This window comes from Branchiostoma belcheri, unplaced genomic scaffold (assembly GCF_001625305.1).
Source record: "Branchiostoma belcheri isolate BF01 breed outbred unplaced genomic scaffold, Haploidv18h27 scaffold80, whole genome shotgun sequence".
NCBI lineage: Eukaryota > Metazoa > Chordata > Leptocardii > Amphioxiformes > Branchiostomatidae > Branchiostoma > Branchiostoma belcheri.
In genome coordinates this window covers 287,778-313,214 of record NW_017804465.1, presented here as the reverse complement: position 1 = coordinate 313,214, position 25,437 = coordinate 287,778, and the positions used below count along the sequence as shown (strand labels likewise).

Below are 25,437 nucleotides of genomic sequence, written 5' to 3'. Positions count from 1 at the left end.
GTATCGTGTGATGATGATGTGTATTGTGCGATGATGTGTATCGTGTGATGATGTGTATTGTGTGATGGTGAAGTGTATTGTGTGGTGACGATGTGTATTGTGTGATGATGTGTATCGTGCGATGATGATGTGTATTGTGTGATGATGATGTGTATTGTGCGATGATGATGATGATGATGATGTGTATTGTGTGATGATGATGTGTATTGTGTGATCAAGTATATTAATGATTTAAGTGTATTGTGTTTTAATGATTATGATGTGTGTTTCATGGGATGTGGAAGTGATATTCAAGTTTTCCTCCCTGCCCGCTGCTTTTATGATGTTCACTTTCTGTACTTTCACCTTGCAGGGCTGGAAATACAGGTACAATGTAAAATTGGAGCAGTGACTAGCCTGCACTGGTCCATGTACTGGGTTTATATACAAATGTATGACTGGTGTGGCTTTTTATTAGCTGCATTGACTGTCAAAAGAAATAAGCACAATGGTTTCTGAACATTTTTTCTACATTCTGAATGGTGCAGGTAAAATTTGTCTGGTGCAGGAAATTTTCAATGTTACCCAGTGCAGGTATGCTGAAAAAAATATTTTGAGCCCTGTCCTGAACTAATGATATAAATTGGTATGGGCATTGTAGAACTACACATACCTTGTCTGCTGCTGAGACCTTTGCTCCCTTGTTCAGTAACATCTCTACCAGATCAATGCTTCTGTGTCGAGTGGCTCTCAGCAGTGGAGTGTCTCCTCCCTATACAGGCAAATGTAGTTACAATCATATTAAAAGTCAGTACCAGGCTATTTTACAGCAACCCCTTTGAGTCTGGCAGACTGTACTGGCAGACTGGGTTAAGTCTATATCTCTTAGTCTCTATGTCTTTCATGATGTTCTGTAAGTCCTGTAACACTCATGCAAGATGACCTACATGTAATTTCATTGCCAAACCAACATCAAGTGTCTTCTTTTGTTACAAAAAAGTTATAAAGAGTCTGTACTCCGCTACTGGCAACTTTACCGACACAATCTATCTATTACATGTATTTATGATTTCACAATCCATGACATACATGTATAACCAAAAGGATAAGTGAAGAATCTCAACAACGATAACAATATGTCCTAAAAGGCTCCATCTGTGAGGTGTCGCCAAGAAGTTAACATACCTTTGATGCTATTTCAGTGTTTGGATTGTAGTCCAGGATAGCCTGTACAATGTTGGGATGACCCTTCTCCACAGCCCAGTATAGAGCAGTCTTGTTGTCCTGTAGGAATAAATGACAGAGGCTTGTCCTTAGTAATAGCCTACAAGGAGGAAGTGAAAATTTCACATGCACAAAGGATGTGTATTATGTGTGCATTTAAGCAGTAATTTGAACCCTGCAGAATGATGGTGATTCTACTTACATGTACATGTACATGTACAATAAATAAGAAATGTATGAGAATTACTTAACAGATGTCTCTTGCTTGGTAGAGAGTGCTGAAATACAAAGATGTCTCAATATACAACAGTTTAGCTTTTCCCCAGACAGATGATGGTGATGTTACTTACCGCCCCCGGCATGTCCACATCAGGGTACCTGTCCAGCAGTGCCTGCACCACTCCCAGGTGTCCCCCCTTCACAGCATGGATCAGGACTGTGTCACCGTCCTGAGGGGAAAAACAGACAATCTTGAGGGTGGGAGGGGGGCCACCTCGAAATGAACATTCGTACACTCGACTTTACATACATTGTAATAGATACAGGAAGCAAATAGTTAAATTTATTTTATTAGACGTTTCAGACAGAATCTTTCAGCAGTGAGGAAAGATGGCCTGGAGTCCAGCCATGTTAGCTTTAGTCCACTCCTCAAGACCTGCTTGGGAAAAGACAGTTACTTAAATTGAAAATTCCCTGTTTGGTCTTTTGTTAAATATATCCTTTCTAAACATTGAGGGCCTTTTGTAAGCATGTCAGACTCTATTCTTACAAAATTTTACAGGTACTATATTTGTATAATGCTGGTTCTTCCTACCTTGTCTGTAAGGTTCAGATATGCTCCTTTGGCCAGAAGCTCTCTCACAATGTCTGTGTGTCCGTCCTTAGCTGCTATACTGAGTGCTGTGTGGCCGTCCTGGGGTACAAAAAGGGCAACAGGTCAGTTTTTGTATGCCATTGACTTTTACCAAATCTATTTGTGGAGAGGATGAAAGAGACTCAGCAGCTAAAATAGGTTTGATAGCCAGGCTAACTGACTTCATAGTAGTCTTGGAGAAAGGCAAATTATGAACTTACTAATATTTCTTACACGTACTGCACATTATCATGTATACAGTGCCATCATTGTGTTTGTAATTCTACAAAACCTGCAAGTTTTACTCCATAGCCCTGTGTTTTCATCTTGTTCTCTTGCTGAATTTTTGTCAAGAAATGTGACAGTCTATGAACCAAGAAAATTAAATGATGTGGCTTTAGAAGGAATCACACAAAGACTGTCCTGTACCTTGTCCACAGAGTTGACATTTGGGTTCCTCCTGAGAATATCATGGACGACTTCATAGTGGCCTCCCTTAGCTGCTGTGATCAGGGGAGGCTCAGATTTCTGTGGGAGGAGAGAGATCACAACTTTAAGCTTCTTTGAATGATAATTTCAGTCAGGTTGACAAGAGACTGTATAAGATGTTTCTTTATTCAACAACCTGTAGGTTTTTACAACTGGCATTTCAGTGACTGTCTGTCACTTTCTTCAGGGCAACAATAGGTGGTTGACGATGGAAGGTGACATCACAGAAATGTTGGATGTGAAATCCCTTGGTTGTTGAATATACACGTAGAACCTTCTTGGTTTGGTTTATTAAGATGTCCTTAATATACATATTTCTTTATGCAGTTACATTTACATGTACAATTTGTATATGGGCAAAATTACATGACACAGATTGAAGTACAAAAACTAGAAAACTTGGTTACAGAATGACTTACCGCCCCAGCTGTGTCCACATCTGCGCCAGCGTCCAGCAGGGCCCGTACACACCCCTGGTGTCCCCGTCTGCACGCCCACACTAACGCACTTGTACCGTACTGTAAACAAACATGACAGCAATAAGCATCAAACAGCAGTAATCATTCATTCATCGATTTGTTCACTACTCACTCACTTCAATCACATCATTGCTGACAAATACAACTGAGAAACCATTCATCAAAATAATGCCATTGACATCCATTTCTTTATAAATTTCAGATTCATTTCTCCATCAGCACACATCCTTGATCTTTCATTCAATCTACAGTACTGTTACAGTTAAGATTTGCTTGAAGTACCTTGTCAAAAGCACTAGGTTTGGCCCCATGTCTCAGCAGTGCCTCCACAATGTCTGTGTGTCCCCGGCCTGCTGCCCAGATGATAGGAGACACTCCATGCTGGTAAAACATATAACAAACATATTAGACAATGTCAGGACTACCCACTGAAAATAACTTCATATGTACTTCAAAGGCATCCAATGGCATGTTCTGGATGAGTAGATCTGTCTGATATTGACATTCACTGGCATTTCTTGGCACAATTTCGTAGGCTGATTCACACTAAAAACTGTTTGGAAATGGACAACTCCTAAGGACCGTCATGATGCTGAGGCAATTCAGTTTTACACTGTTTAACTGTAGTTGTTGGATCACCTAAATCTAAATGGAAAGAAAAAAAAGGGAATCCCAATTTGCCAACCCAATGTTTTTTCAGGACTGAAACCGTAAACTCAATATTTCTTAACTACAATGTAGGCTTTACCTGTTACAGGGATACAGACACAGATACATGTACATTGTACACTTGTAGTAACACCTGCATGTAAGTTGTACTCACCTGTCCCTGAACATTCGGGTTGGCTCCCCTGTGTAACATCTCATGAGCCACAGCTGTGTGACCCTTGTAGGAGGCCCACATCAGCCCCGGCCAGCCACCCTAAGAAGGTCAGAAAAAATGTTTCAATAACTCACAGATATATATTGGTATTCATCTATCTATTTAGATGATATCATATCATTAAAAAAATTACATACATCAGGAATGGATATACATATTGAAATGCTAGCTTTCTTGATGAAAATAGTTTTTTTTTTTTTAATAGAACACTGGAACTTTTATATAGAGAGTAGCCACTGGGCAAGGGGGCAATATCCTTTTTACTGCATTTTTGACAATGATCACTAGGAGGTGCTGCAGCATGGTGACCTGATCTTGCAACTGTATCTCTCATCAACTTCTCAGCTAAAGGCAACATTGTGATACTGAAAACACAAAGATTATTAATAACAATTATCAAAAATTGCATAATAAAAATGTAGAGCAGGTCCTGTGGAAGTCTTACCATGTCTACATGTTCGATATTGGCCCCTCGGTCCAGTAGACAAGTGACTATCGGCAGGTGGCCCTCCTTAGCTGCCGAGGTCAGAGCTGTCCAGTTATCCTGCAGATAATAGTTTGGTATTATTACTTAAGGGTAAAGAAGTAATGTTTTGGATGGCTGAGCTGTAGGTTTGTGTGTCTGTTCGTCCAGACGGTCACATGGGTGGATGGAAGATTTACAGGCAGAAAAACAGGTCAAAAGGTCAAATTCATGAGATGAGGTGAATGTGAACGTTTCAGAATCTGGCTAGGAGCTAGCCAGGTCAAGCCAGTCCAATTTTTATTTTCTTGATTCTCAGATTCTTTAATCGGCAAGGGAACACAAAAATGGGGGTCCAGAAATAAAACCTACATCTTAATACATAAAAATTTTCTTCCCTAAAACCCAAGCGATTCTTTTGCTGGAATCTCCTAGCTAAAATTCTCCTCTGTTTCATGTTGATTATATAGATAAAAATTCCATTTCAGCATTATTTTTTTTAAACCTGAGGACCAAAAATTCAAACTGGTGTGGCCTTACAATGGCAATAGAAACAATCCTTATGTTGCTGAATAACTTTGGTGTAACTAACGGATGTTGAGGAGTTCTCTGTGACCGAAATCAAGAACATTTAGGAGTTTTACTCCTACATGTAGCCCTCTCTTTTTATCTTGTCCTTATGATGCATCTTTGCTAGGAAATGTCTGACAACCAGGATAATGAATTGGTACAGCCTTTAGAAAGATCACAGCCTGTAGTTGCAGATAAGAGACATTCTGCTGTCTCACGTTTCACAGTCTGTAAAACAAATGAAGATGGAAAACCTGGAAAATGTATTTCACATCCTCTATAGGCATAAAGCAGAAGAAACAGACTGGCTACTGTAAATTCATTTACTTTTTGCATTGGTTTTATTTTGCAGTAGGAAGGAAAAGTAGGTTTTTGTGGTGTTTTGCATGCCCGTAGCCAGGGGGGTTCGGGGGGTTCGGAAAAAAACCCCCACAAGGCTCAAATGTCCACTTTTTGGTCCACTTTTTATGTAAAGGTCCACTTTTTGGTCCACTTTTTATGTAAAGGTCCAAGATTTTTCTTGAAAAGACGGACTGGAATCGTAGAAAAACTGCTCCCTTTGTCATCGAATAAAAATTTATCTCTAATTTTTTCTTGGAAATCCTCCCCAAAAGCAAAAAATGACATTTTAGAAGATTCATTTTCAAAATTTTCCAGGGGAGCATACCCCCGGACCCCTCGAGGAATCTCGCGCCTTCTACGGTGCTCGAGGTCCCCTCAAGCAGTGGGAAGAACCCCCCATTCAAAATCCTGGCTACGGGCATGGTTGAAACAATTCTGCTCCGAGTAGTCATAAAATGGAGATATGTTCACAGCGTCATGAATTTGATGTGAGGTTACAAAAGCTGCAAAAATATAACCACCGTTAAACTTTCAAGATTTACAGTACAAATTTTCAGTCAATCTATGAATTTTAGAACTGATCTTGACTGGTGTGAAAAGGCATGAGTGTTCATTGGTTGAGTATTATATTGTACAATCATATAGGACTGGTAGCAATACTGTGTCTTTGCAGCAGGCTAGCAAGACACATTACCTGAATCATTTGTTAAACCTGTGCATTTCTCGCCTTACTCTATTAAGTGAAAATGTCACTTTGTCTTCTACATTGTAGAAGAACATAAGGGGGCACACCCCAGTTTATTTGGGGCCTCTTTTCGAAGCTGCACACCCTCAAATCTAGCGACCGTCTCTGGCGTGGAATAATTCGGAAGGAGAATAACTGTATATGGGACGAAAGGGTATCTCTTCAGCTACAAGACAAGCTGAGTTTGGTTTCTTCAACCTTTTTAAGTTTGGTAAAATCAACGGAAAAAACATTATTTTCACTCCAAAATTAATGCCCAAAATTGCGAATTTTCGCGTAGGATAATCCCACCAAAAAAAATTTTCCGGCAGAAATGACTGATGCTGGCAGAAAGACCCAAGCCTTGACTATACCCGAGTAAATTATAAAGAAAATTCTAGTACTGTAATTTTCTAAACAGTCCACGGCGCGAGGGGTTGCAAATCCACCCCTACGAAGCCACAGAGCGAAAACTAGGTCAAACGGGCGGATTACACTTGGCGCGCAAGGATACCCGGAAGTAAGGTTCGGAGCCAAAAGAAATTTTCACCCCAAAATCACCATTTCTTACACTCTTCAGCCATGTTAATGTTTAATGATACTTCGTGGCAGTTTATAAGAAATGTCACCTCAAACTTGGACCCTCAAAGCCCTTTCGTCACTTTTTTACAACGGACTATCACGGACCCCGGTCGCGGAAGAACTGGGGTGTGCACCGTTAATTAAGCCAAATTTTAATTAACATTGTTTTTTAATTAACTATGTCATAGTCTATCAATCGTGCCAAGTTTGAGTTTTCTGCGACTTTTCCTTCCCGAGTAACAGGTGGTTGAAAGTTACCCTGTCGGGAGGCTCATTTTGCGCTTCCACGGGTGTGTTCCATTCACGCACATAATGGGAATTACGTCACAATGGGCCGTTCCTTTGGAACGGGCTTTAGCGCATTAAACCATGCTAAATAAACAGATTTTGCCATGTAAAGGAATGCTAGAGGGCTGTTCTTGCGATGGAGTAGGTTTTCCTTCTAGTTCTGACTGAAATAAACGGTATAAACCACCCAGAATGTAGTTTAGCTGATGACGTCACAATGCCCTCCTCTAGCCGAACTTTTTAAGTGAGATCGCTATGGTTTTAAGTTCTGTACGTTGACAGGAAGCAGTTGATATTGAAATTTTTGGTCATACCCGGTAGAGAACAAACCAAGAGATCTTACCCAAGTGTTTCCGCTGCGGAGATTCATTTTGTTTTGCAGGAAAACGAAGCTTAATGTTGGACATTTGGTTAGATTGTAGGCCTGCGGCGTCCTTCTAGCAGCTAGGACGGTATAAATGGCCATCTGCTGAGAGAAGCCTGTACAGTTTGGTGTCGGTCTCGATGAGATATAAAAGCAGGAGGATGTATCTTCCGATTATTGCAACTCATTTGTCTGAAAGTTGAAATCTCGTGATAGGCCGAACTTGAAACTAGATTTGACAGGAAAGTAGGGGAATGACGTCATCATGGCCTTTTTTTAATTAAAAACGTCTCCTCCTTAATGCTGGAGCGCCTGGCACACGTACATACGCAGTTTCCAGGTGCCTCAGGGACAGGGCAATGCAAATAATGAAATCGCGGTAGATATGACGTCATCGATCTTTAGTAGACACACTTCGAAGTCGGTTTGACCGTGTTCAAGGGGGGGGGCGTGGGGAGGGGGGCAAATCAGCGCATTATATGACATTCTATAATCATATTAAAACTTGCGAAATCCAAGATTTTTTCGCCATGATTGGGTAAAGGATATACACTTTACTGGATGAAATGCAATTTGTTGGCTGCCATAGCTAATATTTTTTGAAGGACGGACCTGTTTAAGGGGGCACACCCCAGTTTATTTGGGGCCTCTTTTCGAAGCTGCACACCCTCAAATCTAGCGACCGTCTCTGGCGTGGAATAATTCGGAAGGAGAATAACTGTATATGGGACGAAAGGGTATCTCTTCAGCTACAAGACAAGCTGAGTTTGGTTTCTTCAACCTTTTTAAGTTTGGTAAAATCAACGGAAAAAACATTATTTTCACTCCAAAATTAATGCCCAAAATTGCGAATTTTCGCGTAGGATAATCCCACCAAAAAAAAATTTTCCGGCAGAAATGACTGATGCTGGCAGAAAGACCCAAGCCTTGACTATACCCGAGTAAATTATAAAGAAAATTCTAGTACTGTAATTTTCTAAACAGTCCACGGCGCGAGGGGTTGCAAATCCACCCCTACGAAGCCACAGAGCGAAAACTAGGTCAAACGGGCGGATTACACTTGGCGCGCAAGGATACCCGGAAGTAAGGTTCGGAGCCAAAAGAAATTTTCACCCCAAAATCACCATTTCTTACACTCTTCAGCCATGTTAATGTTTAATGATACTTCGTGGCAGTTTATAAGAAATGTCACCTCAAACTTGGACCCTCAAAGCCCTTTCGTCACTTTTTTACAACGGACTATCACGGACCCCGGTCGCGGAAGAACTGGGGTGTGCACCGTTAATTCTTAACTGCAGATCATACTAGCATCTGACTAGATTGACTCCCTAAAACTTTGTGTACTAAGGTGCGAATACAAACTTTCTCTTCTGATCTGTTTTCAGGTGGATAATTCATTGTCAGTCAAGCATAATTGTTTTAAATTTTGAAAACCAAGAAATTAAATTATCGTGGCCTAATGGCACTGAAGTATGTATGTCTGTGAAATCTGCTGGCTTTGCATTCTATATAGCCACTAATCTACTCAAGAGGACTGCACACAGCACATATTTTTAATGTACAATACTCCTACATGGTGTTTAATATGCATGATGCATATCAACTTAGATATTAACATCAATTCATTAACCTTCAGCCTGCTAAGGTACATGTAGTGTTTGGGCCTAAAATTTTTATGGTTATGGGGTTAGGGAGCAGGAAAAACTTTTTTAGATAGAATACACATTTAAAATATACTGCAAATAAGAAAACCAATTTTAACTATTACATTCATAAGGCCACACCAATTTAATTTGTTGGTTCTCGGATTCGCCTCTTCATTTTTTTCTGATTTGCAAAAAAAAAAAATTTGATTCTGGTCCTGAATCAACTGAAAAATGCTCATGTTTTGCCCCCAACAGTTGAGGAAAGTCCTTTACTTCCTAGTTATTACAGTTTTCCCATCTATCATTGCAGTGGTTTGATTAAAAGTTCAAAATTCAATGTTTAAATTTTAACCCAGCCTTTTGTGTTGACTTCATGGCTCATTCCATAGCATTTAAGCCTATAATAGGATGCGTAGACCTGTTTTTATTTTTATTTTTTTTCGCCCTGTCGCTTCATATTTTTTTCTGAAAAAATCCGAGAACCAACAAATTAAATTGGTGTGGCCTAATTGTCCTTTTTCCAAAAAGAACAGTTACTACCATTAAATACAAAATTATATGCTTTTTACATTGAGCCAGCGTATCAATTTTTGGCTGACATATACAAAATGTAGCTGGTTGAATTTTCAAATTGCAAAATCAGGCTATATATACATGTGTATAATGCCTGGATGAGCGACTTTTCTGACTACACTGGAATATGTATGAATAAAAAGCTTTTAGTGACTCATGCATTGAAAGATTCATGCAGCATCAGATGTGGAAATGCTCCTGTAGGTTTTCAAGCATGTCAGATTTGACCCCAAACATTAAGATGCCGGTCACATATCCAAGCATGTTCTGAAAAGGTTTGGCAGGATGCTACAGGAATAATGCATAAAAGGCTATCCCAATTTGACTTGTTTAGGGCTTGACATTCATGTACCGCCTTCTTTTTAAGTGCAGGTAAAAAATTGGAGCTTTGCAGGTATTTCTGACGTCTACCTATACTGTACTTTACACAAGTACATGACAGCAGCAGCACTGAACTGATTTCCCCTGTCTGATTCTGGGACTATGGGGGATAATCATATAGAACTGTATTATCCAGATAATACATGCAGAACAATCAAAGCTCATAGCAGGGATTATACAAGTTCATATTAAGGTTATTGTTTTGCAAATTACAATTATGATTAAACACATGTTGACGTAACTGTTTTGCACTCAAGTCTTTATTGCAGTTTTTTTTCCAATTTAAAAACACTAAAAGAGTCCCTTGAAGTTACATAACATTTCACATTCATATTGCACCAGATCTAAATTTGTTTGGCCACAATGACCTGTATTTCCAAGAAACTGCTTACATACACATTATAAATGCGCATCCATAGTACCATGACTCATTTTGATTTGAACTGAAGGCTTCAACCTTTGTTTGCATCCTACTAATGAAGACCAGCAAGACTATTTAATGCACTTGAATGTACCAGATAAGGATCAATTTGGTATTAATATGGTGTGGTAAATTATGAACATGTTTTCAATGAATTCCAAAATCCTTCTTCTACATGTATTTCCAAACATTTTGTACTTGAAATTTCCAACTTGGTCCAGGCTGCACACTACCTGACATCCTCTCAATGCATTTGCAACAATATTCAATCTGGACAATTAAAAAGGATCCAAAACAACAAATCATTGTACCTCCATCAAATATTTTCATTTTTCTTTAATTCCGATTTTAGTCCTTTCTCATACTTTCTCAGCCAGCAGTCTTCTGCCAACTTCCTTCTGACATTCAGCCAGCTTCTGGGACCTAACTTCCTGTACCTGACCTTTTGTGGCCTGGGATTAGGAAATTCCCCCCACCCAAATCCTATATGAACTCTACTATATGAACATGCAAGCAAACAACAAACACAACTAAAACAATACCTCTAAATATGAAAGTAAAACAAGTTTGCCATCAAAAAGGCCTGGATTTAAACGAGCTACATGTACATGTACCGGAGTATATTGTGAAAATCTGGGTTCCATAAATATGCTGATCACGACCAATACAACACGTTGACAATATTCCAATCACAGGAGGCTCTTACATTTCCCAACCAGGATATATCCTCAGGGGAACACAGATGTACCGACCTGTGCCTCATCAGGAACATGGATTAATTTCTGTCATGATGAACTGGCTTTTTGAAAGGTTGAACTTGACAGGCATATTGATGTCCCATTCGCAGACGGGCACGCAAAACCTTTCAGATTTGTCTTGTCTTTCAATTTCAACTCGATAAAAAACACCTGCATGTATACATGTCATATTACCTTAGAGTATGGAAGTTTTGTTTTTGGTGTGTCTGTCTGTGTGTTTGCCTGTGTTTCTGTACAGTTATTTCCATATGGTAGCTAGGCATCATGACGACACTGATAGGAAGTTACAATGTAAGTCAAAGGTCCCAGAAAGGTGCCCAGTATTTCCTGTCTTCGATTTTCTGCAACATGTATATGGCAAAATTGCATGTCTGTTGCCTGCTGTAGACATGTATAAAACTACATTACTGAGTCACACCGCAGTTATGCAGACATGTCTCATCAATGAGGCTGTCCCAAAGCACATCCTCTAGACCTGTGGGTAAACCTGGTCTTGGTTGAAAGTCTGGTCACAGATGATATATGTATTACCTGTATTGCAAGAATCTGTTACTGTACCAGTACTTTCAGACTGATTTTCAGACTCGAAGAAGAAGCTAACAACAACAACACTTTCAGACTCACCTCATCCTCCACATGTACGTCTGCCCCCTTGGTGATCAGCTCCTGTACCATCTCCAGCTGTCCATGTTCAGCAGCCAGCATCAGTGCTGTCTGGCCATTCTGTACAGCAAGGGAAAGCACAAATTATATTACTTTGATGACTGGTTAAACATCTAATATACAAAACAAGCAAATTACAGATTTCGGACTTCAGAGTAGTACTTCCTAAGTACATGGAAATCTTAGCTTCCTGAATTCCCCCATGTTGACTTTTAGTTTCTGCAGGCTGCTGGACAAATTCTAAGACCTTTGGCCTCCTGGCATTCTGCCTGTCAATCTTTCCTCCATACCAAAATGCTGTCAACCTACATACTAGACAAACAGGTACCGGTCTACAAATGTCAAATCCACATGAATACACGAACACAAGGTAAAACATACATGTAAGTATTAGAATAATAAAAGGTGAAATGTTTTTCCACACTCTACAGGGTTCAAAATACAGTCTGCATTGCAGGTTAGTGCTTGCCAGGTAAAAGCCAAGCTGTGCAGATATTTCTGTTGTCCCTCTACACTATTATCTTAAAAGCTTGTCAAATTTTTTACAACAAGCAAAGACACTGTAGTGCAGGTAAAACTTGTCTGGTGCAGGTAACTTTAAATGTTGCCTGTACCAGTGCAGGTATGCAGAAAAAAGGATTTTGAGCCTTGCTGTCAAATGTTTGAAGAAAAGCAGGGACCGATAAAAAAGTAGATAACTAGTACATGTACATGTAGTGCTGCCAATGCCTTTCCTGTCTTTGCAAGAAGACTTGAGCCTGCAGACTAACAAGTTTATTAGACTTGACATGTTTTGCCTTGTTCCTATGGAGACAAAGTCGTTGTGATGGTTCTCTGTTACGTGTAAGCACTTCTAGGTTAGTTTTATCATCACTAGTGGAAAATCTCTAAGGGCGAGGAAGCCTGTCAAAACAGTGGGTTATGATCGATGGAGAAGGATTGCAGAACCACGGGACAGACAAGCCTGTTAACTGTGGGAAATGTTGCTAGTTTAGTCAGATTCCCCACAATTTTTGAGGCAATGGTGGAAGAAATGACATGGCTGAGCAAAAGTTTAAGGACAGATAATACAATTTTAAGGTAGACTTATTTCCCTTCAAACTTTACAGTTATGTATTGGTATGGGTTGCTGGTATATGGTAGTTAAAATATAAATCATTCAGTCCAGTTCTTTCTTTTCTTTTATCGTTCTTTCATTTAGATTTTCTTGATACTGTTGCCAGACACAATGAAAGTTTTTTTATCCCACTGGCTTATGAGCAAGATATAAATCAATCTACAGGTTTTTCAATAAACATTTCACCTGATCTGATATGGAGTCAACCATAACTACATAATACAGAAATCCAGTTGCCATCAGGACTAAGACATAGTCCACAATGGGAGAAAATCGAACATGACAACTTGGTCATGATAACAGTCACTTAGAAGACTCTGTGGGCAATCATTGGCCTTCATACTCATTGATTTCCAATCACTGGAGTACAGAAGTCACAGGAGCAAGTCTGAGGACATGGGAGGAATACAGATTCTGATCAAATAACGAATCCAGAGATTGTGTCTCAAACAGGTGTTTATAATGTGTCTCAAACAGGTGTTTCAGGTGAATGTGTCTCAGGTGCTAAAAATCTGTGTCAGGTACAGTTTGTACATGTACATACAGTGGGTGTTAAGAATACTTTCGAGACAGGTATTTAGAATGTGTTTCAGAAAAGGTGCTTTGAATCAGTTTCAGACAGATATTGACAAATATTCCAGACAGGTGTTTATAGTATATGTGCATTACAGACAGGTGTTTACAATGTGTGTTCAGACAGGTGTTTAGAATGAATTTCTGACAGGTGCTTAGAATAAATTTCTGACAGGTGTTGAGAATACATTTCAGACAGGTGTTTACAAACATGACGTTTCAGACAGGTGTTCACAATGTGTTTCAGACAGGTGTTTGGAATGTGTGTCAAACAGGTGCCTTTCATGCAGGTGTTAACAGACGCCTGTATCCCCTGCTGTGTCACCTTGTCTGTCACTGAATCACTGCGGTAGGTTGAGCATGTAAACATCGTTAGGACGTGTCAACTGGCGCAAAAGACACAGGACTTCCAGGATGGCTGGGGAGACTACAAACTTGGCAACCTCGGCTAGCAAAGGGAAGTTCTGCGTAAATATTTCAGTGTTAGACCTGAGTTTCTTGTGGGAAAAACACGGCAGTACGAAAACAACTGATTTTTCCTGCGTGTAAATCTGTCGGCTTTGACGCGTACATCATGAGCATACATATATGTCATTCAGATCGTACACTGGCCCTCAGCTAGCCATGAGTTCATGACATACGTCAAAGCAGGCCATTAACACGCAGGAAAAATGAGATGTACGCAGGTTTCGTATGTTTGCGTGCGCACACAGTTTCTGTTCTGTCAGAGGTTTTCGCCTGCGTGTAAATCGCGTCCTAAGCTCTGTAATGATATCCCATGATTGAATTCTGACACTGAATAATTTTGCTACATCTATTACTTTTTTTTTTAATCCTAACACAATTACCCCAAATGGATTGTCAGAACTATCTTTGAGAAAAGAAGAAGCAGAGAAATTATACATCCCTCTTCATCTTGCGTGGCAGGAATTGCCAGGAGACGTTAATTCTTGCAATCAATAATTCATGGCGGGACTCCAACACTGATTGAGCGTGTTCCTCGCGGTCCAATTCAGCTGTCAATCAAACTGAAAATGAGGCTGCTAAATGCAGCAATCTTCTTCTGCACCCTCACAGCTTAGGGCCTTGCCAATTCTATTCCTTGGTTCTTAGGTTGAAAAAAAAACGAGATCAACATGAAAACTGTGTTGCAAGGTGGTCTAGTGGTTAGATTACCGTTAGAATCTAAATTTCTGGGTCCAAATCCCTGGCAGGCCTAACTGTCATGTCCTTGGGATTCAGACACTTTACACCATTTCCTCACTAAGTCTTGACTCTTGAAAATTAGTACCTAGCTTTGGTTAGATGGGGTGATAGAGGTCCTGTGTTTAAGAAGAGACACCACATGCGATATGTACATGTAAACCATGAGAACATTAGACATCCCAAATTGCAAAGAGCAGAGGTCCTACCTGGTGTAAGTGGTTCAAATCTTACACTTTACAGTCTGGTCTTACAAAGCTTTACCTACTGTACAAAACTGTCTGAGGGGAAAGATGGCCAGGACCTTATACAGAAGTGGTCACTTGTATGTAGGCTTTACTGTATTATTGTATACAGTATTGTTTCATACAATACAAGCTTATGCGGCAAAACTATACAGTTACATGTCTATTATATTGTATCATACAAAAAAGATTCGAGTCCTTCTTACTCACTGAGTGAGTCAAACCGTGGCTGCTGGTTAATGTGGTACACTTCCGCACACAGCAATTTACTGGCACAGAGAGAGAACACGGATCAATATTTCACCTCTCTTCCAAGAAGATCATGGATATTTTAAGGACAGTGGATTAAACCGTAATGGTCCCTCATTTGGTCACTCAGGACTGCTAATCTCTCTGAAGTCCAGATAAAATCTTTCAAATCAGATTTCTACCAAATAGTAAGTTGAAATAAAATAATACTCATTTTCACCTGAGTCAAGTGAGGAAATACTAAGTACATATAGGTATTAATTGCCTTTTCTAAGGACACAACACTGGGGCCTGCCAGGGATTCGAACCCAGAACCTTCAGATTCCGAGTCAACAATCCGGACCACAAGACCACCTTGCCACATTTGTTATGCTTCTGACCCAGAATAGACAGACTCGATCTACGATTAGTCGTTCAGGAAGCATTTTATTGTCCATTAATCTTCAATGTGTTTGGCGCCAGCAATAAAAGTCAGAAATCCTCATAACCGCCAGACATTCAAAACCCCCCAAACTTCAGACATCTGCTGACCAACACATACTGCCGAGTAATCATCCATGAAATAAAGGACAAGATCCCAACATCAACCTGGTCAGCGTTTCCGAAATAAAATCCTCGTATCTCGGCGGTTAGATCGGCGCCAGCGTGAGGGTCATAAATAACAATATTGTCAGAAGCGCTCGTAAAACAGACAGTATCATCATAGCCCAAACCACAGGCGACCAGATCCAGACTCTGGCAGACATAAAACTGTCAATAGCATTATGGACCAGGTGTAATTTATGGAGACTGGGTAAGGACCTAGAGGCATACCAGTTTATTTCCTTGGTTTGCAGACATTTTAGTTGGAGGTGAAAACATAGCAAGCAGATATCATAAACACAGAGTGCCGGGAGGAAAACTTGAATATGACTAGTACTACAGGGCTGGAAATGCCTGCATATGCAGGTTAGTTGGTACAGGTAAAATTGGGTCTGTGCAGGTGTTTCTGGTATCTACCTGCACCTAACCTGCACTGGTGCATGTATTGAGTACATGTATATGCAGGTTAGTGCAGGTAAAATTGGAGCTGTGCAGGTATTTCTGGTATCTACCTGCACCTAACCTGCACTGGTGCATGTATTGAGTACATGTATATGCAGGTTAGTGCAGGTAAAATTGGAGCTGTGCAGGTGTTTCACATGTCTACCTGCACCTAACCTGACTGAAGTGGTACAAGTACTGGGTTTATATTGTAGATCAACCCTCCAGACTGCGACCGTTTTGGTCGCATATGCGACCAAAAATTAAGAAATGCGACTAAACTTGTTACTCTGGTCGCGCAGTGCGCGACCGGCAGAGAATCCGCAGTGCGCCTAGCCGTGGCGACTCTTGACTCGGGCTTACATTGCATTACCCTCAGCAAGAGTCGTGGAAAGATCCATTGGCAGAACTGCACATTTCCCGTTGGCTGCTCGATGCTCCGTTTTTGACCCGGTTTTTTGCTGTCCCGAGCTTCCCTACAATATAACTCCACAATTGGCCGGGTTGCCGATGTTCAGATCGGCCTAAATATTCCACAGCGCGACGGGAAAGTACTAAAATAGCTAGTCGGTACATCCGCGCCGCCATTTTGGATATAGTCGGGAATGTCCGCTACCGCCGTCGGGAACGCTCGGTAGCGCCACGATTACCGAAGCGGGACCGAAAACTCTCCGATCATAACCGGAAAGCCTACCGAGCGTTCCCGACGGCGGTAGCGGACATTCCCGACTATATCCAAAATGGCGGCGCGGATGTACCGACTAGCTATTTTAGTACTTTCCCGTCGCGCTGTGGAATATTTAGGCCGATCTGAACATCGGCAACCCGGCCAATTGTGGAGTTATATTGTAGGGAAGCTCGGGACAGCAAAAAACCGGGTCAAAAACGGAGCATCGAGCAGCCAACGGGAAATGTGCAGTTCTGCCAATGGATCTTTCCACGACTCTTGCTGAGGGTAATGCAATGTAAGCCCGAGTCAAGAGTCGCCACGGCTACGGTGCGCCTAAATTATTGGCTATAGCGCTGTTAGAGGCAAAAATTTCTTATTTTTTCCCGTAAGAATGTCATATCAATGCCAGGCAAAATCATGTTCATTTGTCAGAAAACCCATTACAAGTCCGTAGATACCATTATCTCGGCAAATAAAGCGGCAAAACAGCTATTTTCCGGCGAAAAACAAGCCCGACACAACCGGGTCGCCATCTTGTTTTCATTTGGTGTGCACTCGCGGCCCGACTCTCGCGAAACTTGATATCCTTATACCATTAGAGGGGTCAGGTGACGAGATCTCGCCTTCAAAACTTGTGCAGTGCAGTGTAGTGCAGTGGACCTAGCGCGACCGGTAGTCATACACGATGTTTCCATCTGGCCTAAATTTGGGGGGAAACCAAGGAGATAAATATCTTTATCAGCAACAAATATTTGATTGTTGGCAAAGTTTGTGTTTGAAAAGAGATCCTCCCTCATGGCCCAGGAGCGTGCAGGATAGGGAAGTTTGGCAATGCGTGACTGATATGATTTTCTACTAGAACTCCTCTAAGGAAAACTTGGGCAGATCGCTGTTGTGCAGACTTTTCATTTGTTCAAAGGTCAACTGAAACTAAGTTGTAGATTGTTTTGATACAGTTGAAGAAATAATTAATATTAATAGCAAAGTTTCAACTCAAGGTATTTAGACATTTGTGTAGCATTATTATTAAATAATTATAGGCAATTCCAAATAGATTCTTCCCCTTGTTTTCTACTCTGTCCTTTTTCCATGAGCTTTTTATTGTCTTTTATTTTTTTATGAATTATTTTTGTCAATGAAACTACTTCAGACATGTAGTGTAATACCTGAAAAGTTGTAAAAAATAAAGAAGATTGTCTTCATTGTTGTGGAAAACCTGTACCTTTAAGTTTAATGTTAACAAAATGGTTTGAGTAGCAATGTTAATATTGTTATCTGTTAAGTGTTTTTTTTCCAAAAATAAAAGGATTTCATTGTTGCAATGATAAATGCATAGATATATGTCATTTATATTTTGGGCAAGTGAAAAGTTGGTTCGGGCAAGTGAAAATGACCATGCACTTGCCCGATAGGGTTGGATTTTAGAAAACTTGTCCAACCCTGCAGAGGCCTAGGAGACCGACATATCAGTCAGCCTGGTCTAACGACTGTGACTTTGAACACATTAAAGACAGTTACTTTTGTTTGGTCTTTCATTTATCACAATTCTTTTAGTACAAATGGTGAATTTAGATTTTTTTTCTATGATAATGAAAGAATTATTAATTGTCTGCTTAGGTACATTATTCTCTTGGCTTCTAAATTAAAAAGTACTTTGCGCGACCAGATTTTTTGTTTGCGCGCCCAAATGTTTGCCTGCGCGCCTAACTTTTTGAGGCTAGGAGCGCATGCGCTCCTAAGCTAAAAATTTAGTCTGGAGGGTTGTAGATATATGTGAATTTTTATTTGGTACAATGACCAATACCTGTAACCATCTATGAAGTAAAGGAGATAAATTAGATGGCAATAGTTTCTGACCATTTTTAGTATGATCCACACACCCTATATTCTGACTGGTGCAGGTAAAATTTGTCTGGACCAGGTATGCAAGAAAAAGTACAGATTTGATAATGTATAAAAATTTGTATTAACTGAGACTGTAAAAAGAACTCCATCCTTGCCTATTTAATGAGACTTTGATAAAGGTACCCTCGATTTAAGTCAATCAATTCCTGATGTCAACTTACAGTAATTGTGAAATGGCATTTGAATAAAAATAAGGAAACAATTCTAACAGCTGATACAATAAAAATGTAATCTGTATGCCAAATATTACTGATCCATATATATATACAGATGTATGTACTTCAACCTATTGTATTTTTGGTTTCTTTAATCTGCAGAATTTGAAGTTAAAGCAAATATTTCACAGATGAAACAGCATTTTCTTCCTACCCACCAAAGCACTTCAGACTACTGTGGATCACTGATTTCCCCTGAGTCCAACCATTCTATTGTTCTACAGTTGTCCTTTGGGAAAACTGTCTGCAACTCGAAATTCAAACCAAGGCATAAATTTATATCCATGAAGGTTGTAGACATCCAGGTAATGAGATACATAAGATAACAGTGACTCAAGCAACTAGCTAGATTTTGAAAACTGTCAGACGCATAAAAGTAGTGAATGCTAGTATTGCTACTTGAAACATCTGACAGTTTTCAAAATCTGTTAGTCTGTTACTTGACTTGAGACACTGTTTTCTTGTACAAGGGTAAAATTTGTTTTCAGGTGTGTTCTACGCAGACATGAATATATGCAAGCATGTCAGCCGGAGGTGCCCAAAACTGGGGCAATCAAATCCAACAGACCAATAAAAAGATGGCGGTCTGATTTGGAGTGGCAATTGCTTGACCCGTGTAACCTTTATTTTTTTTATTGATAGCAGGGTGCAATTCTTCTACATTTGCTCCTAAGGCGATGTTAGGAACAGTGGCTGTTTAGAGACCACATACAAATGCATATACATGTATAAGTCAAGTCTTACTCTCTAAGCAGAGGTTTAGGCTTCGGATTACATGTATTTTTTTTTAGGTGCTTTAAGTGTTTTTATTGGGCTTTTTTTGGTACAATATACTATAAATTATTTTTTTTTTTGCCAGCCAAATTTTGGGCATGGCATATTGGATACTCCCTGCCAATATTTCTGTCTTGCCAATTTGATACTGTATTGTTATTGTAGCAACCAAGTGATCTGCTTGGAGATTAGTCTAGTCTGACAGAACTGTCTGTAGTGGGAAGTGCTCATAAAAGCCTTAAATTAATGGGATGGCTGCAAAGCTGGCTTTACACTAAAAGTGAATATATACTACAACTAGTAGAAGCTGTAGGGAAAGAAATAAACTTCCCACAACACAACATGCAGTGCTGCTGGGTTTTATACTATGAACATTTTACACTACCGGTACGTCTTTTCAAATTTGGAAAATGCACTTTCTACAAGCTAAGAGTGCAGTTTGCTGTCAAAATCTATATCAAGAAATCATACAAAATGCTTCGAAATGTATATCTTTACAGGCGCAAAATCTAATGTTACGACACACTGTCAAACTCAGTACCATTGCCAATTTCATCAACAAATACCAGCTAGAAATCCTGACAACCTATAATTTTACAGCCAATAGAAAAAGGATTTCCTGTCTTTAATATTCCGTGAAAGATGGGATAATTCACAACGACCCCTATGACCTTGGCATGGCACATGTTCTAATGCGTTTGTCATTGCCACTTAGCAGGGTCGCGCCATCCAGGGCGACAACATTTCAATTATGGCCGCTTTAGGGATGGACTCGGCAATCGCACATTCTTTCCGGAACCACACGTACGCGATTGACTCCATTGGGAATATGTTGTGCCTATTTCAAGAGCAAACCCATGTTCTATTCAGGGTCATACTAGTAGCATGGTAGTACAATGTGACACTTGGACTTAGGGATGTCATCTAGGGACAATGTTGCCACTGGCTGTTTTGCGTGTAGGAACTACATGTTTGCAAGTGGGTGTCACTGGAGGACAGAAGAAAATGTCCACACTATAGGAAAGATAAATGACTACTGTAATAAATACTGGTAGATGTAAAAAATACTGGTGGATGTACCAAATTTATACCAGCTCAGAAGAGACACAGGAAATATCAAGGATTGAGCTGTTCAAAAACTTGTTTCCCCTGACTGGGGTTCAGAAAAAATATTTTGGGGCCCAGAGTGTACTGTGACCACCTGTGTAAATTTGACAAGATAAACACACTCAAGTGTCAAGTGTATACGTCAGCAGGAGATAGTGCACAAGACAAATACAACCTGCATTATTGCCATGTGTGAGGCAAAGTTTATCCCACTTCAACAAGTTCAGTCACTGTCTATTGTCAGACAACTAGTAGGGCAAAGGTAATCTCCTAGCAGATCTCCTGGTGGCTGCAAGACAGTATCAATGTCAGGGATATATGTCATACTGTAAGTCACTTTATGTTCGCAATGGCAAAACTTCGTGGTCTGAAAAAAAAAATGGAGGTGTTCACGTAACTGTGTGGCGGCAGGTACAGAAATAAGACAGTTGGCGAATTATTTGTTAATGGTAATGATAAGTTTGTGGTACACAACTGCGAAAACCGCAAAGTTTAACATAAAAGTACCGCAAAAAAATCAGGAATCAACAATGTATGTAGTATACCACCTGAGAATTGGCTAGTGAAAAAAATATTGGTATGTGTAGAAAAAAAGCCTGATACAAATGCCTAAAAATAAGCTGCTCGGACAGTAGGGTGAAGGTAAGACTGCATATTACACTACCTGGGAGGTCATAAAGAGGCAATACAGGCTGCAATTGTCACCACAGTTGTATTTAACGACAAGTAATTGTCTGGTCTCTGGTAGTTAGAAATATAATTACAGCTATATGGTAGCACATTTCAGGGTGTCAAAAATGTGGCTGTTGTCCAAGTAATGTAAAGAAAATTTTAGCCTTTGCAATTCACCTTATGTTATAGAGCAGAGTGGGCATTGTTTATAATTATTTGATAATTGAGAATTCTGACATGTCATTTACTGTTGTATTGCACTAATAATATGCACAGGCCTTTTTTCGATTTAATACTTCCAATTTAATACTGTCTTGTTAAGTTGTAGCCACCAGAAGATCTGCTTGAAGATTACAACAGTCCACAGTACAGACAGGGACCACCTGTGCTCAGGGGCTCATAAATCATTCAAAACCTGCTAGCTCAGCAGAAACTGCTTCCTGTAATCCCCAACAACAGTGCAGCCTGATCCCAATGTAGGCCATGCACTAACATAACACTAAGGCCATGCCAATCTAATTTGTTGGTTCTCAGATTTTTTCAGAAAAAATATGAAGTGACAGGGCAAAAAAATAGAAAAATAAAAACAGGTCTAGGCATCCTTTTATACCCAGTAGCCCCAAATGCATTTTTATAGAGGGGGTCTTTGCAACTAGATGTACCGGTATGTGCATTGACAACATCGAGCCACGCTGTGATAACGTTGCACTAGTCAATGACTGCAGAACACTGTATCAATGTGTGAAATACAGTCAGAATTCCAAGAGCTGTATATTTACTACATGTATGTACAAATGTACAAATACTCTACATACATGTAGTGACTTACATGTACAAGAAGAGCCTTGGAGGTGATTTTACCTGTACATTCAGGTGGTATTTGCAGCCCTGATATGTAAATGTATAGTGAGTGAGTGAATGAGTGAGGTCCCCCTGTCACATAGAGATGTATCCTATCATCTGGCCTCCTAACCACTGGTAAGCCAACCAGTATTTTTGGTGACAAATTGATGTAGACTGGAGGTCAAGTATACCACAGACATGCTAAACCTCTGCTACTGTGGTGTCACTGATATCCTAACTATGCAGGGGTGGACTTCATTCGTAACTCAAGACCCTGACTGAAGTTTCAAGCGCCAGCAATGTTCAACATTGAGCTTGTGTCACCCATAATACAAAAGACAAGATGTTACTTGTAATTGTGAGCCAGCTAAAGTACTGTGATACCAAAATGGGCGGAGGTCGGATCTCCCCAATGCTTTGGGCCATGTGATTGTGAAGGGTATTTCCAGAGTATATATCCATAACATAGAGTGCTCTGCAGTGTTCTAGCCAGCCTAAAATTTTTTCTGTCATCTCAATTTTGTTTGACGTAATCCTAGGGAGGTCTAGGGGCATGCTCTGGGAAAAAGTTGACATCAGATCTTGACCCTCTGAAACGCTATTTCCTGCATTTTGAGGGGCAAGTTTTGCTGGAAGTGGTATGCTAAACGTAGTTTGATTAAGTCTCTTTTTGTATCTTTACACACCAATTTATGTCTGTCAAAGATGATGAATTTGGAAAAAAAATTTTCCATTATGTACGACAAAATTCTGTCAAATGTTGGTAAGATGGATGCTGGCTGCTCGATGGACACTGGTGCTCAGTATTTACATTTGATTGTAGAGGCCATTGCACTTGTAAGAGACCTCTTAAACACATTTTCCCCCTGCGTCATTTATGCAGTACTGCATCAAGATCATAGTAGCAATTTTCAAAGGGGCAGATGTTGTAATTCACTTTATGTTCACGGTAGAAAAAGGGAGTTGTTCAAAACAGTTCATTTGTTAACAGTAATGATAAATTTGCATTACAGAAGTGACAACTTTGTGAAAACTGCAAACATAATAAAAGTACCACGAACAAAAACAAAAGAAAAAAACAAAATATTTACAGAGGTTAACAGCCTCTTACCTCGTCTTTGGCGTCGACCCCCACCCTGTCGAGCAGGGCCATGAGAGCAGTCAGGTCTCCATGTTCCACACACGTGCCCAGTCCGTGGGCCAGTACACTGCTACTCGCCATGGCTCAACACTCGTACTGCTGTAACAGGGATCGGAAGAAAGGAAACATAGCTCAATCTAGCCTGAGTATCAGCCTTTTTAGCTTTCGTCTGCTCCCCAAGATCCACTTTTGGCTGATAGTGGATCTTGGGGAGCGGATGAAAGCTAAAAAAGCTGACACACAGGCTAAACTCAATCCACTTTCAATCAAGTTTGAGCTGGTCTGAGCTAGTCTAGTCTGCATGCCATCCTACGTAGTTACTGCAGGCTCCCTACTGTTGCTAGCTAGCGACGGTACAAAATGTAGGGAGCCGGCGGTAACTAGGGAGGATGGCACCCAGGCTAGGTTGAAACTAGTGGACATTACAAACTGCTTTAGTATCTAAAACCAGTTCAGAAGAAAGAAATATTCATGCCTTCTAGTACAGTACCAGAGTTATAATACCACGATTGAGGACAGGTATTCAAAAACTTGTTTTTCTCCCTAGAGCTATTACAGAGTGGTACTCAGTCATTGCGACCAAGTACTGCAGGGCATTTTCACAGAAATATCAAAACAATTTTTTTCTGCAATGTGTTATGACCTGGCACTGATTCTTCATGTATGAAATGTGATATGGACGGCTCTTCCTGTCCTGACTGCTGGGATTTCCTGGGAGAAATCAGGGGTTAGCTAAATAATATATAATGCATAACTCACAGGCTTTTACTGTATCATTACTTATTAAGGCTATAAATCTTTGGAGTTACAAGGTGCATGCAATAACACTCTTTCAACAGAGAGTTGCTACAATACTTATCTGTGTTTTTTTTTAACTAAAAGCCTGGAAATCTGTTTTGTTTTCGTTCATGATTTGTACCCACAGCATATGACAAGAATTTCCTTTAACACTGTAATTAAGATAGAGATTTCTGATTGTGGTTATAAAATACGTACGTTAGCAATCAACTGAGTGGCCTTGGTTGAAAAGTGCTCAAGTGAAAATTGTTCACAAGTGAAGAAAATCACCAAGCCTGTCCATTTCAACAACATATTATTATTAGGGCCTCAGCTACAGCTGATACCTAGGCTACATACAGATTTTTTAGAACGGCAATAAACTTAAAAACTTTGAATCCGAATTGGTTATAGCTAACGTTACGTTGTACCAGGATCGGGATACGTACATGCACTGATTGCCATATTATCGCGACACTGATCAGCAGTACAGTATGTTTATAGGGCGTCTGCTATGTACAGGTTTCAAGAACACATAGCGGGATTTTCAAGCACTTCAAGTCGACCTCAAAACCAACTTCTGGCGTTCCCGAACGCCAAATACGTCACGAAAATATTTCCTATGTCAGATCGGAAGTAAAAAGACTCACCTTCGCCAAAGTAGGTGCTAAGGTTTAGTCCGATATGACGAAAATTCAACGCGGAAGAAAAATTCTACCCCGACTCACCGCCATATTGAAAACACTGGCAAGCGACCTCTGGTGACCCGAAAAACTCCCGTCATGCCGCTGCATACCAGCGCAGGTGGAAAGAGAGACGACTAGCGGGCTTAGTTAGTACGACAGTCCTCACTATTTTCAGGTCTGGTGACAGTTCAGTTGGACAGACGGAAAAGATTACTAGAACTCCTTCCTTATCACTGTTTCATCATTGAATTTGTAACATCAACCCGAAGAATTTTCAATGTCAAAGGTATACGCTTTCATCTTTTTGGATACCTGCCACTTGAACAAGGAAACTTTGAGACGCGCCAATATATGTAGTTTCAAGACCCGGTAAACTTGACTTCTAAAAAGTGGTGAAAAGACTTAAATTAGAGCATTCCAGGTTAAATTATCACCCTTTGTCAAAGCCGTTCTACCCAAACCCAAGCAAATTCCAGAACCCGCGTATTTCAACCGTCGTAAAACGGGAGTGGACCATGAGTTGATGCAAGTCGGTTTCCGTGATTAATATCTTGG

At 40.2% G+C, this 25,437-nt stretch overlaps 1 protein-coding gene across 1 annotated transcript; it reads right to left on the bottom strand.

The window, feature by feature from the left end:
• Positions 1-231: 231 nt before the first annotated feature.
• LOC109486437 (kinase D-interacting substrate of 220 kDa-like) lies at positions 232-24,952 on the bottom strand. The gene is made up of 13 exons (XM_019790268.1): positions 24,847-24,952; positions 23,390-23,518; positions 11,644-11,742; positions 4,353-4,451; positions 3,848-3,946; positions 3,307-3,405; positions 2,965-3,063; positions 2,486-2,584; positions 2,018-2,116; positions 1,554-1,652; positions 1,165-1,263; positions 653-751; positions 232-354 (listed from the first exon to the last, which is right to left on the bottom strand). Exons 2-13 carry the CDS (start codon positions 23,498-23,500, stop codon positions 232-234), a joined length of 1,224 nt encoding a protein of 407 aa, XP_019645827.1. The 5' UTR covers positions 23,501-23,518; positions 24,847-24,952.
• Between the last annotated feature and the right edge of the window lie 485 nt (positions 24,953-25,437).